This window comes from Seriola lalandi, unplaced genomic scaffold (assembly GCF_002814215.2).
Source record: "Seriola lalandi dorsalis isolate HSWRI2012SDOR001 ecotype SW California unplaced genomic scaffold, Sedor1 jcf7180002054671, whole genome shotgun sequence".
Taxonomy (NCBI): Eukaryota; Metazoa; Chordata; class Actinopteri; order Carangiformes; family Carangidae; genus Seriola; species Seriola lalandi.
In genome coordinates this window covers 85,166-102,271 of record NW_019525224.1, presented here as the reverse complement: position 1 = coordinate 102,271, position 17,106 = coordinate 85,166, and the positions used below count along the sequence as shown (strand labels likewise).

The 17,106-nt window shown below is 41.0% G+C and overlaps 2 protein-coding genes and 1 long non-coding RNA gene across 5 annotated transcripts in view; 1 reads left to right on the top strand and 2 right to left on the bottom strand.

Moving 5' to 3' along the window:
• Positions 1-4,851, bottom strand: part of sardh (sarcosine dehydrogenase) — a 40,811-nt gene extending 35,960 nt beyond the window's left edge. The window contains exons 1-5 of one of the 3 annotated variants that reach the window (XM_023421282.2): positions 4,771-4,851; positions 3,972-4,030; positions 2,062-2,252; positions 1,682-1,818; positions 1,075-1,253 (exon numbers count right to left, since the gene is read on the bottom strand). In XM_023421282.2, the coding sequence (XP_023277050.1) occupies positions 1,075-1,253; positions 1,682-1,818; positions 2,062-2,246 (501 nt within the window). In that variant the 5' untranslated portion in view covers positions 2,247-2,252; positions 3,972-4,030; positions 4,771-4,851. Of the gene's footprint in view, positions 1-1,074; positions 1,254-1,681; positions 1,819-2,061; positions 2,253-2,911; positions 3,051-3,965; positions 4,031-4,770 lie in introns of those variants that run through there. The other 2 variants (XM_087177973.1, XM_087177974.1) reach the window with 2 other exon arrangements.
• Positions 4,228-11,588, top strand: LOC111666078 (uncharacterized). The gene is made up of 3 exons (XR_002761559.2): positions 4,228-4,397; positions 4,964-5,067; positions 10,936-11,588. It is a non-coding gene; the product is annotated as an uncharacterized LOC111666078 (long non-coding RNA).
• On the bottom strand, positions 6,536-16,451 carry cercam (cerebral endothelial cell adhesion molecule). The gene is made up of 12 exons (XM_023421284.2): positions 16,003-16,451; positions 14,772-14,882; positions 13,791-13,908; positions 13,480-13,614; positions 13,166-13,370; positions 12,845-12,964; positions 12,556-12,632; positions 12,066-12,172; positions 11,606-11,738; positions 10,965-11,092; positions 10,157-10,360; positions 6,536-8,470 (listed from the first exon to the last, which is right to left on the bottom strand). The coding sequence occupies exons 1-12, from the start codon at positions 16,203-16,205 to the stop codon at positions 8,239-8,241; spliced, it is 1,773 nt and encodes a 590-aa protein (XP_023277052.1). The 5' UTR covers positions 16,206-16,451; the 3' UTR covers positions 6,536-8,238.
• Between the last annotated feature and the right edge of the window lie 655 nt (positions 16,452-17,106).

Sequence of the window (17,106 nt, the reverse complement as noted above, 5' to 3'; positions counted from 1 at the left end):
ACCTCCCCCCTGCTGAGCAATAAAAAACCCCAAATATCAACTTTGCATTTTTAAAGCCCTGCGGAGTAGTAACAGTGGGTGAAAAGCTGTTTCATCCTATTAACATGCAATTCTTAAAAATTTGTTTATTTCTTCTACAGGGGCAGCCTGTGGTGCACACACGCATTAGGTTTCACTCAGGTATTGTACTTTGGTAAGTGGTAGTTACTGTAAAACCTGAGTTTACATGCAGCGGGCAATTAATGTGATGTCTCTCCTACACACAAACTTATTTCGGAACGCTTTCTTTTGTAGAGCTTTTGGGATTACGGAGAACAGGCTAAGAGAGCAAAGAGCTTTTTGTTCTGGAACGAATGAGTCTGAATTTTACAAAAAAAATGATTTACTAAGCTGTGGGAACAGACGTATTTAGACTTCTAGAACTTCTAGTCTTTTTGATCTTGCACAAAGTGTACTTGAAAGAGATGCAGATCTTTTTCAAGTACACAGCAGTGGACCCAGTGATGCCTGTTGCTATCGAAACCATCTAAAGCTACTGTGGCTGCATCTATTGACAGTTAATTACATATTTAATTAATTTTCTGCTCAGTGCAGGAGAAGACTCTGTGGCTTTTCTCTACATCAGCTGTATGTTGAAAAACAACAAGCAGGCAGCTGCAGCAATGCTTGTGTATCAGAATGTAGCTTAGCATTCACAAATGTTAGCCAGTTCAACGTCTCCATACACACTGAGCATTCATTATATTCTTTGATGGTTCAAGTTTATGTTTTCAATTTCCGTTCCATAGACTAATTCATCAGAATTACATCGCTAACAAACAGCTTTGGTCCAAGTTTAATTCATGTTGGCACTGACATTAGTTAACACTTCAACAGAAAATGAAATTATTCCGATTATTTAAAGTTTGTTTAAATAACTTTATTTATACAGTGAACAGTACCAATTTCTTTCTTCATACTCCTACAATCTGCACCACTTATACCAAAATCCACCACGGCACTAAACAAATCTTATGTCCCATGTTACCTCTTAATACCTCATGATGGCCAAAACAAAGCCCTCTCTATTCTTACCGACATGAGACGCTTGTACTCGTCCAGTCTCTGCTTGTTGGAGGCAATGAAGAGTCCTCCATTTTGGATCCAGCCTGTGTGGAGACCCGTCTCCTCCTCCAGGTCTTTGCTGATCACATTCCTGGTGTGGGCCAAGAGCTCCACCTCAACATCACTGGGACGGAGCTGCCACAGCAGGCCTAGTGGATGGACAGACACATGGACAGCGGATGTACAAAAATACTTAGACAAGAATACATGTCCACTATGTGAGCTACACATGCAGATGAATACACACACACACACACACACACACACACACACACACACACACACACACACACACACACACACACACACACACACACACACACACACACACACAACAGAGGTCACAGGTTAGGTGAGCTCTTTATCTACAAACACCTAATCTGCGCTTGAGGTACAGAAAGAACAAACTGTAGGTTGATAAGTAAAAAGCAAGAGTTGAACCACGCTTTTAGTGCAGAATTAAAACTAATTCATTTCAAAATAGTAAGAAAAGTATTTGGATGTTCAACATTTAGCATGCATTATCTCAGGTAAATACACACTCCTTACACCTGTCCATATTCTTACAGTTTGTTACCTGCAGTGTGCCAGGTGGTGCCAGCAGTCAGTCTGTCTCTCTCCAGCAGAACTACGTTGGTCATACCCATTTTAGCCAGGTGGTAGATGGTCTGACAGCCGAGACTGCCTCCTCCGATCACCACCGCATCGGCTGACCTGAGGCAGGTGGCAGACAACAACAGGTGAGCTGAGAACATGACTTTCAAAGTGGGATAAGGACGACGCCGCTTAAAACTCTAAAGCTTTGTACATAATCATCATCAAAGAAATCCCATGTTAATGTAAGCGAAAGATTGAGATTCATCTTAGATGTTCATCTTAAATTGCAAAAACTGCTGGAAGCAAACAGTCACTTTTACAGCACACACTGTAGCACAGTATGCTCTCCAGTACGCTAACCTGGGCAAAGGTTTAGTGGGTCCAGAGGAGGCCTGAACCTCCTGTTTGAGTGTCTTCTCATAGGGAACATTTTTTTCCTTGGTGGGCTCTGAGCTGTAGGACCGAGCACTTGTCCGGCACAAAGGAGAGAGAGGAGGCCGCACCGCCAACACCACCCGCCGAACTGCGCTCCCTAGGAAGGCCATGGTCCCCTGCGGACAGTCAGAGGACACAAAGGGACAGTGTGAAGCTGCGGAAGCATATGTTGATTGTGTTGCGCAAAATAGGCAAGGTCTCAGAATGATGTCATGTAAATGCAACTAATTTCAAAGTTATTAACAAAAACATTTTTTTTTCAAACTACATGATAACATGACAATGACATTTACATTTATTCATTAAACAGACACCTTTATCCAAAGCACTAAGGAGTGAGAGACATCGCTAAGCTTCAGTGCAGTAGGAGGCCTTGAAGTAAGCACTACACACTAACTTTGCTCAATACGACAACGTGCAAAGGGATCAGTTAAAGAAGTGTTCCCAAAGTAAATGCTAGTTTGGCATGTCAGGGTGTTAGGAGAGGAAGTGCTCTCAGAAGAGACGAGTCTTCAAGACATTCTTAAAGATAGAGAGGGACGCCCTGGCTCTGATAGCATTCAGTAGCTTGTTCCATCATAAGGGGACCACAAAAGAGAACAGTCTGGACTGAGATTGTCTCGGTTGCAGGGATGGCAATGTTCCATGGAGGAATGCAGTGGACGCAGGCTATGTGTGATTGAGTAGATAGATTGGTGCAGACCCAGAAGTAACTCTGTAGGAAAGCAATAGTGACTTTAATTTGATTCCGGCGGTCAATGAGTATAACACTTACTGTATGTGTACAGTATATTCAGCATTTGCTTGGTCTGGCTGCAGAGGATACGTATGTCACACTTATTCAAATCCAAAGTTTGGCTACCATCGCAACCAAATGGAATTGTGCATTATTTTATATACAAAACAGTAAAAATGTTCAAGAAAAGTCAGGTAAAGCAGGTGGCTTGAAATGATGTTATAAAGTCCAGGCAGCAGTCATCCGCTTTGATTAATGTCCTAGACTTCAACCACCAACAAGTCAAGTCTGCTGCTCGCTGCAATCTGAACTCACAAAAGAGGAGTCAGCAAAAACAAAATTCCTCTATGGAGATCAAGGTTCGGAGTTTCACATTATCACCAAAAAAGACTAGTTAAGCTGCAACTTTAACTTGGCCACTGAATGAGAGTGTTGCATAGAGGGGTTAAATACTTCCTCTGTCATCTGAATGTTTGCAGATGGATAAAAAGTAACTGAGATCAGGTGCTTTGATCAGGTGCATCAGTTCCAGCTGTCACCAACCCCAATATTACACTAATAATTACTCAGCTGAAATGTGCACTGTCTGCACATACTTGAACTGAGAATGAGGAGAAACAGGTTTAAGGTGGCATTTGTAATTACTGAATGACTGGACTTTATCCGTCTACACCAAATGATCATTCATCTATTTCCCTTGCAGACTTAACTCAAGCAAATATTTTCACAGTGAGATTTGAAAGAGAAAATCGCTGCCAGCTTCATGAGAAGTGTGCACAAACTGAAACGCTTAAATGCGACAGGGGTGTTGTATTAACATCTGCACTGTAAAGTTTTCACAACATTTTCTGAACACCCAGTGTCGCTCGATTGTACGCGAGAATAAACGAGAACATACACACTAACATGCATAACAGAACATGTGCCTTTAACAGACTTTAGCCTACGCCACGTACCAAAGTAACGTGGCATAAAACGCTTCATGTGACCCCCCCCCCAACGAGCATTGAACACAGATCACCGTAACAGACCCTGCAGGATGCCTCATGCAGTAACTATGTTGCGTGAAAGCGCTTTGATCTCGGACATGCACACTTACGCTTCCGCTTCGTTACAGACTCGTCCCGGCCACGCTCGATGCAAGATGTTTCAGAAAAGCTGAAAAAAAAAAAAGTTTGCAGAGTGAGGGGATCGCAGTCGCGGGAAAATGGCCGAATACTTTTGTACGTCAGCGAGAGAGAGAGAGAGAGGGAGAGAGGGGGAGAGAGAGAGAGAGAACGAGAGAGAGATGGCTTTAAAGTGTGTCACAGGCGGTTCAGTAGCTGTCAGATGGTGTGAGTTGCAGCTGTAGTTTTTGCCTTCACCCCTCCCCACTCAGTTTGACAAGTCGACCATGTATAGTGTAGACATGCATATGTGTAAATCCTGAGGAGAGATAATTTGTTACCAACCCAAAACAGGGTTTCAAATCCCAGCAAAACTATTCAGGATATTTCAGTCTCTTGATTAATCAAACTGCACAGACGTGAGTAGAAACCAATGGCCTAATGCTGGAGAAATACCTTGAAATCTCATAAACTGTATAGCACCCAATTGTCAGCAAAATGATACATAAATATACATATATATACGGTATACATATATATATATATATATATATATATAGATAGATAGATAGAGTTAAAACTTGCGCCAGTATGGTCCTTTAAGGTGTTAAAAGACCTGTAAAGTCCAGGGATCAGGACTCACCAGAGCTTATGTGAGGTTGTAGTTGTTACCTTTGATATGCACTTTTTTTTATTGCTTTGATAATTTAGTGAGAAATGTATTTAAATTTGTTTGAATGGATTCATCAACTGCAGACAAAGTTACACAAAGATTAGGCAATGAAGACTCACCTGTTCCCACTTTCACCAGCACCTCTGAGAGACCATATACTGGCGTGTAGAACTGTTTTTTTTTTTTTTAGACTTTGTGGAAGCGCGGACTATTTTTCTTATGTATCTGCCCTCTTCGCTCTGTCAATATTTTTCTTCCATCTGCCTGTGCATGTGTTTGTGTGTGTGGTGTGTGTGTGTGTGTACGTGTTAGGGGATGTCAGGGTGGCAGCTGCAGGAACTGCTGAAGTCCTCAAGGTCCTGAGACCAAACCAAGCGGAAGTAGAACATCAGTTCAACATAGAATGATCATGTACAGTAAGTACAGTTTGTATGTGTATATGTGAGGAACTGGATACATCCAGTAGTTATGGTGAACTTGCAGCGGGGAATAAATGGCGAGAGGAGAAGAGACTAGAAGAGAAAACAATTTAAAACCTAAAACAACTTTGCCTACGTAACGCAACATTATGAAACCTTATGTCCTGAGCCATATGCAGTTTCTCTGACTGCCAAGTTGATCTCATGAAACCCCACCTCCAAACCAGCAGCCAATAAGGTGCTGAGTTTAGGTTCCCTCCTGTGACAGAGGGTTCTCTCCAGTTCATACAGCTTTGAACAGGACAGGAACTGAATATAGGAGCTGCAGTCAATCCCTCAGTCTTCTCTAGGCTGTGTGTGTGTGTGTGTGTGTGTGAGTGTGTGTGTGTGTGTGTGTGTGTGTGTGTTTGTGTGTGTGTGTGTGAGTCTGAAACTGAGAAAATAGTCTACAGGAACCTTTGCACTTTGTTGTCTGCTTTTTATCTGGTTAAATAACCCTTCTTAAGTGCAGCAATGACAGTTACACACACCTTCACATGCATGCACATGTGTAGGTGTGTGTGCTATGCTTATGCAAACAGCAAATCTATATGCACATGGGTTATATGTTGTGACTTATCTGTAGCTATGTTTCGGTCACTCTGAAATGTGACAGGCTGTTCCAAAGAGAAATAAGGTCACGGAAACTGGATGGATCACTGCACGTGCAGACAGCTGTGGTATGCCTAGAGCTAAATGTGTGAGCTTACTCACAGCCATGTATATGTATCAAGTGTGAGTGTGGAAACAAAAAAATCATTAAGGATGAGACCAAGCGGAGTCAAAATACAGTACAATTCAAGAAACTGAGGTACATTACTTGAAAGTTTAATGGTGAATAAAACGTCTGCTCTTATAGGATCATCATCTGTGAATATAAGTCTTGAATACTCTACTGGCATTACATTTGACCAACAACACTGGAGCTGCAAAGTTGAGTCTGCTTGAAGCAAACACATCACAGAGCTCACAAAAGAACTGAATACAGAGGATCTGGTTTGATTTGTTGCATTTTGAATAAATGTTAACAGGACAGACTGACACACTATCTTTTTCATAAGTGTAGCCCATAGAAATAAAAATTAGAGCATGCAATCAAAATGTCCCTGCTCGGATACACAAAAACTTGACAATGGATTGAACTACCATGGTTTTAAGCCCACATAGTTTCAGAGCAACCGAGCTCAGATGTGAAATACAGATCATGATTATCCAGCAAAATTGTTTTGAATCACAAATATGGAAATCTGCAACAGTTTCCAAAGACTTTCCCCAAATCCAGGGAAATACCACCATCTTGTGGTGGATGTTGGTCAGTACAACATATGGGAGTACTTTCTTCCCCCTCAAATTAGTCAAATTTATTGACCACCAAAAAATTGGTTTGTTAATTAACAAGATCCATAACCACATGCATACAATGAAAAAATGTGTAAAAACTAATTTTTATTAACATCTGCAAAGTTTGCTACACAGTCATCCTGACATCCTGTTTTATAACATCATGACTGAGTACAGATTTATTGCTCAGAGACAGAGACAGAGAGAGAGAGAGGCTTTTGCTGGAAAAGCCATTGCACTTTGCCTGTTGTACATCATGTTGTGTGACTCATCTGTCAACCACATCGAGAGAGACTCAACCAATAAATTAAGACAGGAAAAGCGACACACATAATGGCAGGAAATGAATACATGAAATCACACCATCATCAATGCAAAAACATATGTAACTTGATCATTGTAATTTAAATCCAAGAGGGACACGAGAGAAATACATCAGTTACTTGCACTGTAACCCTGTTGTTGTTTTGACACATTCCTAGATTGAAAAGGATCCCAGTGATGCTACAAAAAGGTTATTACAGGCTGTGTTTTAATATGTCTCTAATAAGACTTCTGCTACAATACATGTGGGTTAATTTATAGTTTTTTTTTTTAACACAACATGTAGCAAAGGACGGTAATGTGTCTCTCTACTCAAAAGTAGCAGCACTGGCAAAGATGTTTAACTGCAGATGAACCAAAACTACTTCTACACTGGTGGCAATTGGACTTCACACCTTGACATGCCGTACTGATTTTCATACTGTCGACTGGGTAACACACTATCTCTGACCGTGAAGTTCAATTTGTGTGGCAAAATATGAAACGTAAAAATATTAAAACACAGCAATAGAGTAGAAAGTAGTCCGATAAGTCAATGTTATTTCAGTTCTAGTCATTATTAGACATTTAAAAAAAACATTTTAAAGAAGCTTAAATTGTTCAATTGCAAACATTCAATGTGTTAGTTTCACTAACAAAATACTTCCTGCATAGAATCTGGTACCAATGAAACAGTCTTACACTGTCCCTAGAAACCATGAGGTACATCAACTTTATAACGGCTGAATGAAGCTAAAGGAAATATTAAACAGGGTCGATGTGGCTTTGCATTAGACACAACTGTATCTCATAACAGTCCCAATGGAAGATAGAAGTGGAGAAATAGGCAGACAGACAGATATGAAATATCATGAAAAAGACATGAAGAAAAAGAAATGATGGCAACAACAGTATCAGACTTGTGTCCAGACTTGCCAGGAGTTGTGAACAGTGCAGCTACTGGAGCCTTAGTCTGCGGTTTGCAGAAAGTCACTGTAAAGCTGCTTTCCCTTTAAAGGCTCTGCTTAGCATTATAAACATGCAATCATCAGAAGCACACACATCATTACAAGCATACATTCAAACACAATGCTCTTGACATCAGCCATACAAACTGTTTAAACTCTCAGAATATTAAAGATAAAAAAAAAAAAATCTAAAAAGGTGGATTGTTCTCGAGAAAAATCTGTTGTGCAAGTTCAAGCATCTGAATTGCTAAGACGCATAAAAGTATTAAAAAACCCATTTTCTTTTTACATGTCTACAAACAGTCTCAACAAACATTGTCCACAAAAAATCAACTTGTGCCGTACACTTGCTAACATGCCTTGAAAAAACCAAAGTCCAGGTGAAATGACACGGAGCATGTCAGCGGTGTCAGTGTACTGAAACAAAGTCTGAGAGCAGTTCCTCGCCTCAGCATCTGTCTCTCTGACCTCGTGGCCCCTTGACCTGCAGGTTCTCCACAGCTACGTCAGCTCCGCACTAAAGTTCATCCTTGTAGGCAGCTGACAGCATCTCGGGTGGGGGCGACCCTTTCATGGTCTTGTGGGAACCCCTCCAATCGGTGCGTACCGAGTCATCGTCCCACAGGGTGGACGTTTCCGTGTCGCTCACCCACTTGGGTTCGCCGGCGTAGTGACACGGCTGGACCAGGAGGGGGCGTGCACTGAAGGCTTGCAGGTTTCTGTTGGGGAAATGGGACTTGTAGTCCTCACTGCAGAGAGAGAACAGCAATAGGAGATCACATGGATTTGGTTTGATTCATTTGAGACTTTAAAAAATCTTGTATGTCACAATAAAAGAATAAAACTAATAATAAATATGGAAAACCACATCGGCCATTAAATATTAGCACACTATATTTCCTACAAATGAGTATTAATCATTAATATCTGTTTTATTTTGGGCCTAATTTGAAAAACATCCATTTCACAGAGGCTGATTTTCAGTTACTCTTAGCATGAAGGGCGACAGCAGGACCAATGTGTGGTGTGCGGTCGTTGTGCATTCTTAGCGGACCAGTCAAGCATATCAAATTAGAATCACAGAGGTGAGAGAGAGAAAGAGAGAGAGGATAGAGAAAGTGGGTTGGCTTTAAGCCAGTTTTCCACACATGATGAAGCACACAGACACTGCCAAGCCTTCTGGTTTGCAGGCCCTTCAGCCCAAGGTCCATTTCATCTCTTGCAGTCAGTACCGCATGTGTCATATCTCGTTTACTCTGCTAGCTCATCACTGTGGGATGATGAGAGAAGTTGTCTGGCTAGGGCTAACGTCAGGTGATGTTACGGGTAGAACTGGACACAGGGGTTGCACTAACATGCAGCCATTAAAGAAACAGTTTGGAGGAGAAATGTTATGAAGGTGTCAAAGCTAAAGCAAACCTCAAAGTATTTCTAATAAATCACAAACAAACAATATACAGAAATTACATATACAACCCTTTGGGTAAAGGGGGTCATGAGATAGAGGAGGAATTGGTGGAGGAAAACAAAGAAGAAGAATAGTAGAAATGTTATGACTGCTGGAAGGAACTAACTCTGTGAGTAAAAGGAAAAATCCTACAGCCATGCTAGCAGGTCTGTGCTGTATTTAGGACAAGTGGTGCTCTGAGCTAAAAGGTAACAGGGCCAGGTGCTTATGAAGACAATGCTCACATGCTAATGCTTAGCATGTACAATGTTTACCACATTCACTGTCTTAGTTTAATGTGTGAGCACGTTAGCTTTTTCTAATTACCACTAAACTCAAAGTAGCTACGGCGGTGAAATGCTGTTAGTTATGCAGTTGGATCCAACTGAATCATTTAACTAAAAAAACAATAATGTAAACCTCATGGTGACACGACGATGTTAAAAGAAATGTTCATCATTTTTCAAGTTCAACGCAAGTCTGCCAGAGAGACATCTGAGTCCACTGCGGCTGTCTGTCTGGCAACCACACTGTGCCTAAAAAAAAAAAGTGGCAATCCACATCGCCCCAAATCCAGACAATCAATCTCAGAGAGAGATGCTGCCATGAAACCTGGAGGCCTATATCATCCAAAAAGAAAATCTTGAAAAGCACTACATATTAACCTGACTGGAACAGAGATTATGGCCAAAACTGAACGTCTTTTCAAAGAAACCACATGTAAAACCACAGACTAAATATATAGCGTGCACACAAGTTTAGGCAGCTATAAGGAGGAATCCTTGCAGCGTTCATGAGGTCTGTTTTAACTTTGAATTTCTGGCTGGAAGAATGCTAAAAGACTAGTAGTCATTGAATGTGAATATGAGATAAGAAACCATAATAGAATTTTTCACAAAACTATTCATTAAGATCAGAGATTAAAACCAGGAAAAGTAAGAAAGAAGCACATTTCTGCCCGCGGCTTCAGTGCTGATGTCGTACATACTTGGGATGTTTGTCATACATGATGGGGAGGAACTCATCGACAGGCAGCATCTTGGAAAGCGGCTCAGCATTGAGCAGTTTTTGGGCTCCCTGTAGTGAGATGGCATAAGACAGAGTCCAGTACGAGTAGTCCGCCATCACCAGGTTCCGAACATTCTCCACCGGCTCCTCGTTTCCAGGATTCACCTGCTTCCTGCCGAAGTATCTGTGGAGCAATAATGAGAAAAATGGAGGGTAAAGAGAAGAGGTAAAAGAGCAAAAATCCAAAACAACTTAGTACTGAAATCTGTTGCTGTTCTTGGCTGCCAAATGTCCTGGAAACAGTTTTTCTTTTCTGTTTTGCAGCATTTGTTCTGCATATGTGTCTAACTATCTTCAGAGAGAGTTATGGAAACTGAAATACAAAACAACAAAAAAAAAAAGTCTCTGGTTCACATCCCATCTTCACGCTGATAAATACTTTCAAAATACTTTCACCATGTGTTTGACGTTTGTTTCCATGTGCTTTACAACTTGAATCACAGGGAAACTGACTCACAAATACAGAGCTGCCTTGGTATGCAGACACACACGAGGGAATATTTACACCCCGACACTGTTCAACTCTGTTTGAATAAGCTGTGAGTGATGTGTGTTGCATTCCTGAACGTGGACTTTCTTTTCTGACTTTTGACCCTTTTCCTCAACACACATACACACACACACACAAAATACTTTTTTTGAGGATACTCTACCTTCCCTGCCTAATCCTTGGCCTTCATTTAACCCCACTTAAAACAGGTACCACGGGGGGTAAAACATTGTCTTACATGATGTCCCAATCCAGCTCCACCAGCTCCACCTCCTCCATCAGCCTGAGGACTCGTCGTTTGAAGTTGGCCTGGAATCGAGCGTCATCTTCGAAGACAAGTGCTTTATCCATCTGCTCGTCCACCATCTGAGGAGAAGAGGGAAAAATGTTGTGCGTTTCCCCATCGGGCTCTGTATTGGGATTCACTTCCAAGCTGGTAAAACCTCAATCTGAAACTTTTCAAATCAAATCTTTTATGTCTTCTTTTTTAACACAGACAACACAAAATACACAAGTAGTTATTTAGCAAATACATTAAAGTGAAATAGGAAACATATCCTTTTTTATTTATTTTTATTTTGGGTTTTGGTTATTTGAATTTCAGTCTATAAAATTAAGTTTTATTCATATGTAATTTATTTAAGATTAAAAATGTCATAAATTACAGTGAATGCAATAAAAGACAATCTAATTCATAAGGCATTTGGATGAATTTGTATTTGACAAACAGATTTGATTCTTGCCTCAAATACAATATAATCCTAATACCAAAACCTAAACCCTACACCTGAATTTGTCCTCTTCATTATATTGTTCTCTACAAACCACTCTCAGTCATGCCAATAAAGACCTTCATGGACAATTTGTTTGTCCTCTCACCTCCTTCCAGATGAAGAAGTGGCTGAGGAAGCAGCCCACCTCTCCTTTAGTCAGGGTGCGTCCAGAGAACGGGTCGTAATAGCCCGGCAGCAGGTCAACACCCAGGATCTTTATGTCACTGCTGTTCAGTGCACTGCATACACACACACACAGGTATTATATTCCCACAATTCCACAGACAACCTCACTGCACACTGTCCTCTGTGTTTCCCACATGTGCAATATACCTAGCCATAAAAATAGATTTTTTCAGTCATAACTGTCTTCATTCAGATTTGCTCAGAAGTGGATTATAACTGAACCATGAACCTACAGTAAAAACAAGAATCACGAGCTGATATATCAGTATGTTCCCGTAGAGAATTTTCCTATCAGCCATTCTCCAATCTACATTTTCTCTCAGTATCTGCAAATTTAGTATTGATTTTTTTGACATGGAAACATGGAGTACTGCACTTACTTTCCATCCACAGCATCCACCACCTTGACGTCAATCTCCAGCTCATTCAGAGAGAACAGCATCCGGTCTCTGCGGTCAGGACGGCGTCGCAGATTTATCAGATATATCTGAGACGAGGTGGGGAAATGGATATTTAATTCTGTTTACTGCAGGTCATAGCTGTCATGCATATTGTTAATTTCCAACTTAGACTTCTGCATACAAGTCTACACTTTATTACGTACTTTTTAAAACTCCATTCATCAAGGGACAACTACACTATACTTCAATTACTTTGGATTATGCTAAAAAACCTAAAAAAAAAAAGTTGAATTTCTTCATGCTCTAATCATTATATATCCTGCTGTGTATGAAAATTTAATATTAAAAAAGTATTAAAATTTTATTAAAAGTCACTGACTAGAGGTTCTACGGCAGGATTTTCATTAATAACATTCAAGAACCGAGGAACGTTTTTTTTCTCTGATGCTGAAACAAAAATCCTTTTTACCTCGTTGAAGCCCATGAGGTCCCTCTGTTTGGGGAACATGTGGACGAAGCGAGACGGGTGCATGGGAGGACCATCGACTTTTTTACATATGGGGGACATTTGAGTTTGAAGAGAAGAACATAAATTTGTGAAATAAAGCTGAACTTGCACAAAATGAACATGTGGAGAGCAGCTGATAAACCAAGGATTAATAACTGTTGCTTTTCATATATTTTTTCAGTCTGTGTATCAATTTGTTTATTTTTTTAACTCTCTTATTATTAACAAATAGTGAATACAGTCTGCTTACTCATGGACTCAAGGTGGACGTGAACAAAGTTGAGGCGATCATCTTCCAAAGTGTGCTGAGGTTTGGCCGGGACGTTCAGGTAGCCGTAGCGCTCCTTGTTACTCAGGTACATTTGCACTTCTGAGCAGCAACAAAAATGAATGACTCAGTAAATTGAATGAATGAACGAGACGTTAATTGTTCAACATCCTTGTTTTCCCACTAGGACACATTAATCAACCGTGAAAAAGTGCGTTTGTACAGACATTACTTTGCTTGAGTTAACCTGTCTTTCAGTGCATGTGATTACAAAAACACAAAGACAAACAGGCACTAACAAACCTGCGGCCCGACAGGAGAAGGCGAACACAATGATGTCATCGTAGGGCCACGAGTAGTCCTCGTGAGGAGGGTAGAAAGCCAGTTTCTTCATGCCCTCCTTCCTTAAATCCAGCAGCATGGTGGAGTGGACCATGGGCACCGGGTAGCAGCCCAGCCTGTGGCGGTGACGGGTGGGGAAATATTCTGCTGTTCGGCGATAATATCCCTGAACAAGTGCATACACACAAATATGAAAAAGTGAACAAACATTTTTTCTGACTGACTTGGTGTTACCTTCCAACAGGTTACTGACCCCTATCTGAAGTGTTGCTCACCTGTGGAGTGATACCGCACCAGTAGTTGGAGTACGCTCCCTGAGAGTCCAACATGGGAGCGATGACTGACTTGTTCTCCGCTATCAGCAGGTTGAGGGTGTCTGGGTTGGTGAGGATATTGTCTGTGTCAGCATACTGAAACAAAGACAGACAGACAGATGACACAAAGAGAAGAGAGAGGGAATAGGAGAGTGATTGTAGTGTCTGGTCTCACTGCAACAATGGATGAAATAACAGCAGCAAAGAAGGGACATCAGACGGATCAAGGCAGGTATTGATATGAATCTTAGTAAGATTCTGTTATAATTTACCAGGATGTAGTCGGCCCAGCGTTTCCTGGCGAAGTTCAGTGCTGCCTGCTTTAGCTTCATCACATACTCATATCTGCTGTTGGGCCAATGCTTAGGACCCAGCTCTCCTGCATAGGACCTAAGACCAACAGAGACAAGAGAGACCATATATACTGTCTTAGTATCCTTTTCTTACACCTCATAATTTTTCATTTAGTTAGGCTGAAGGGTTTCAGTGGCAACATACCTTTCCTAAATAAATTATATAGTGAAAAAAAATCAATCACTATATGCAGACTTTCAAAACTAAGAAATAAATACCAAAACACAAAAAAATTAAATGTGGGTAAATCTATTTGGGTGGATCGCCAAATAAATTCTGTATACTGTATGATAAACACAGTATATGTGCATACACAGCGTAAAACACAGCTGGACGGACACCTTAAAAAGTTCAGTGACTGTGAGCAGGTTAGTAGAGTTCAGACTGTTTAACATGCATGCGCAAATAATTTCCACTATTGGCCTCCTCTGCTCAGACAGATATCCACATAGAGAAACATGTATGGACAAGCAGAGGCGTGCCACATCATTCTTCATTATCCAGAGACAAAATATAGTGAAACCACCAATGCTGACAGGTGAGCTACAGGCTAAGAGCCTATAAAGGTGTATTAATACATTTTCATTGTGCATAGAAGAAAAGACAGAATGAGCCAGATCAAAGCTTCAAGTACAGCTTGGAGCTGGACCACCAGCAAGGGGCTTGAGTTATTTCAATACTACCAGTATGACACCACAGGGAAGCTTTGACAGTGATCCCGGTAAAATAAAAGAGAGGGAGTGGGCTTACTCCTTTCTTTTTCCTTCATATTAATGCACCCACTCAAGTGTCCTGGGTAAGATTTGCTTGCGCTACACATGACCTGCAGGACCAGGACAAGATCAGTGTTAAACCAGACCACAAAAGTTCGATACATTAATGCTGTTATTTGGACTCACGTGGGCTGCTCCATTGGTCTCCACTCAACATAATGGTAAAATTTCTGCATGACAGTAAGCCACTCTTTCAGTATGGCTGTGGTGTTATCCAAGTTGTGATCCGTGGCAGCCCTAAGGAGAGAGAGAGCAGATGGTAAAATAAATGTAGACATCCAAAACTGATGAAGATGATGAACCAGGGTGAATTTGTTTTAACTGCTGGTTTAACGGAGGGAATATGGACAGAACTCCAACAAATCTTTATGGAGGTACAAATATTTGTTCCCCTCAAATGATAAATTCTGAGAAAGCTGTTTAAGAATAGAATATAGTAACTACTTTAAACAGGAAAGTGGAAGAGCCACTAGTTAGTGGGGGTGTTTTCAGAGTCTTGATCAGGATTTCACACATATTTGAAAAGCTTTCAACACCAGTAATCTTACTGCTCGAATATCTGCTCCAGTGAAAAGCAGGGGTGGACAACATGATGACACAGTGACATGAAACAATACTGAAATTTTGCCTTGGTATGTGTTGTTATATGAATCTCTGTATGATTTAGACAATTCTGGGCCTACTTGTAAATGTAAATTAGCAGAAAAAAACAGAATCTTTATATAATTTTTGCATCAATCATGTGATTAAATATTTTAACTTGCCACGTATTGCATTTATTAGTGTTGAAAGTATAGTCTTATATCCTACACACATACTGCTGTGAACACATCACCTATAGTACCCTACCATTATCACCTTTATACAAAACCAGATAGATGACTATCACAGCTGTATTTGGTCTCTGTTAGGTAACCCAGCAACAGTTAATCTTTCTTTATAGATCCAGCGCCATCAAATCAAACCTTAAACTTACGAGAAAAACACATATAAAAAGATGGTTACTAAGCCCAGAGACGTATACTGCTAAAAACCACTGGAGGGCAGTTCTGTTTGTGCGTTTTAATCATTAGTGTTACACATATTTTATTCAAAGCATTGTTCAGAAAGCATATCAGTTAGAACAAACTCTAAATTCATGCAGTCCACATAAGGAAATGACTGTGGCAGCCTGGGCTGTGAGAGGCACACAGGGAAGAGGGGAGGAGGGGGAGATCGCTGCTGCTTTCACAAACTCATTTAAATGCCATTGACCTTTTGAACGGCTGCTATAGTCGGATACAAAAAAAAAAGAGGGAGAGCCCTGTACAAACAGCCCAGCAGTGCATGCAGTCCGGTGTCCATGCAGAAAACCCACCACACAGAGATGCGATCTTTGGGGTAGTTGAGCCTCTCCAGAGCTCCGAGGTAGTACGGCAGGGAATGGGCAGCGTTTCTGGCTATGATAGCGATAACCACGGTGGGAGGCTGCATTTTCGACTCCTCCGGATACTTTTCCTCCGAAAAGTAACTCTCTGCCTGGAAAACAAAGGCCGCTAAAACTAGAAAGCGAAGTAACATGGTGGAGGCTGAGAGGGTCCTGCTCAGTAATCCACGGAGCTTCAGTAGCTCAGCACGTAGCCGCTGTACGCGTCAGCAGTCCAAGAAAAAAAAAGGGCTTTCCCAAAATTTTCAACCCCCACTTTAACTTATTGTACACGGCTGGCTCACTTCTTCTTTTTTTTCCAAGAACAAACCCAAACCCGGTCCGACAGAGGGTTCAATTACAACTTCCGTTTTAGGCTCACGGCTCAAGAGAAGTTTGACAACGTTTACCAAAGATGAAGGCGTGATTTGGCCAGAATGTAGTTCTTCATAAATCTCAGAAGACAACGGTGACATATCCAGTTGGAAAATGGGGAAACTATGACGTTAAGCGATTAACATGCAGTCATCCATAACGCCAAAAAAAAAAAAAAAAAAAAAATGGGGGGAAAAAGTGATAAAACACTTGATCTTATAGTCAGAAATAGTACTTTACTCCCTGTTGCACTTTTAGCTAACAGATCATAACAAACATAACAAATCATTAACATTTAGGCTGCAGTGTAGGTGTTTACATTTATATGCACATAACGCATGAAATATATATGAGCATGAAATATAAGTTATAAGTAGGCCAACATAGATGTAGTCTAAAATGTCCTCGCGACTTGAAGGCTGCAGTGCACATCAGCAGGCCTACATGGCAGTTTCTGGTGTTTATTCTGGCAGCCGTTTCAGAGATTGACCAGCAGAGGGAGGGTTTGATCCAAGAGAAGGCCCATACAAGCATGTAGCTTATATAATTATAATTGTATGGGCAAGGAGGAGCTCAACCTCAGAAGAGTACACACAGGCTAAGGAGGCTGACATTTCTCAGAAAAACACTGATTTCATTCAGAAGAGATGATAATGGGTAGAGACCACCTTTCACAAGCAA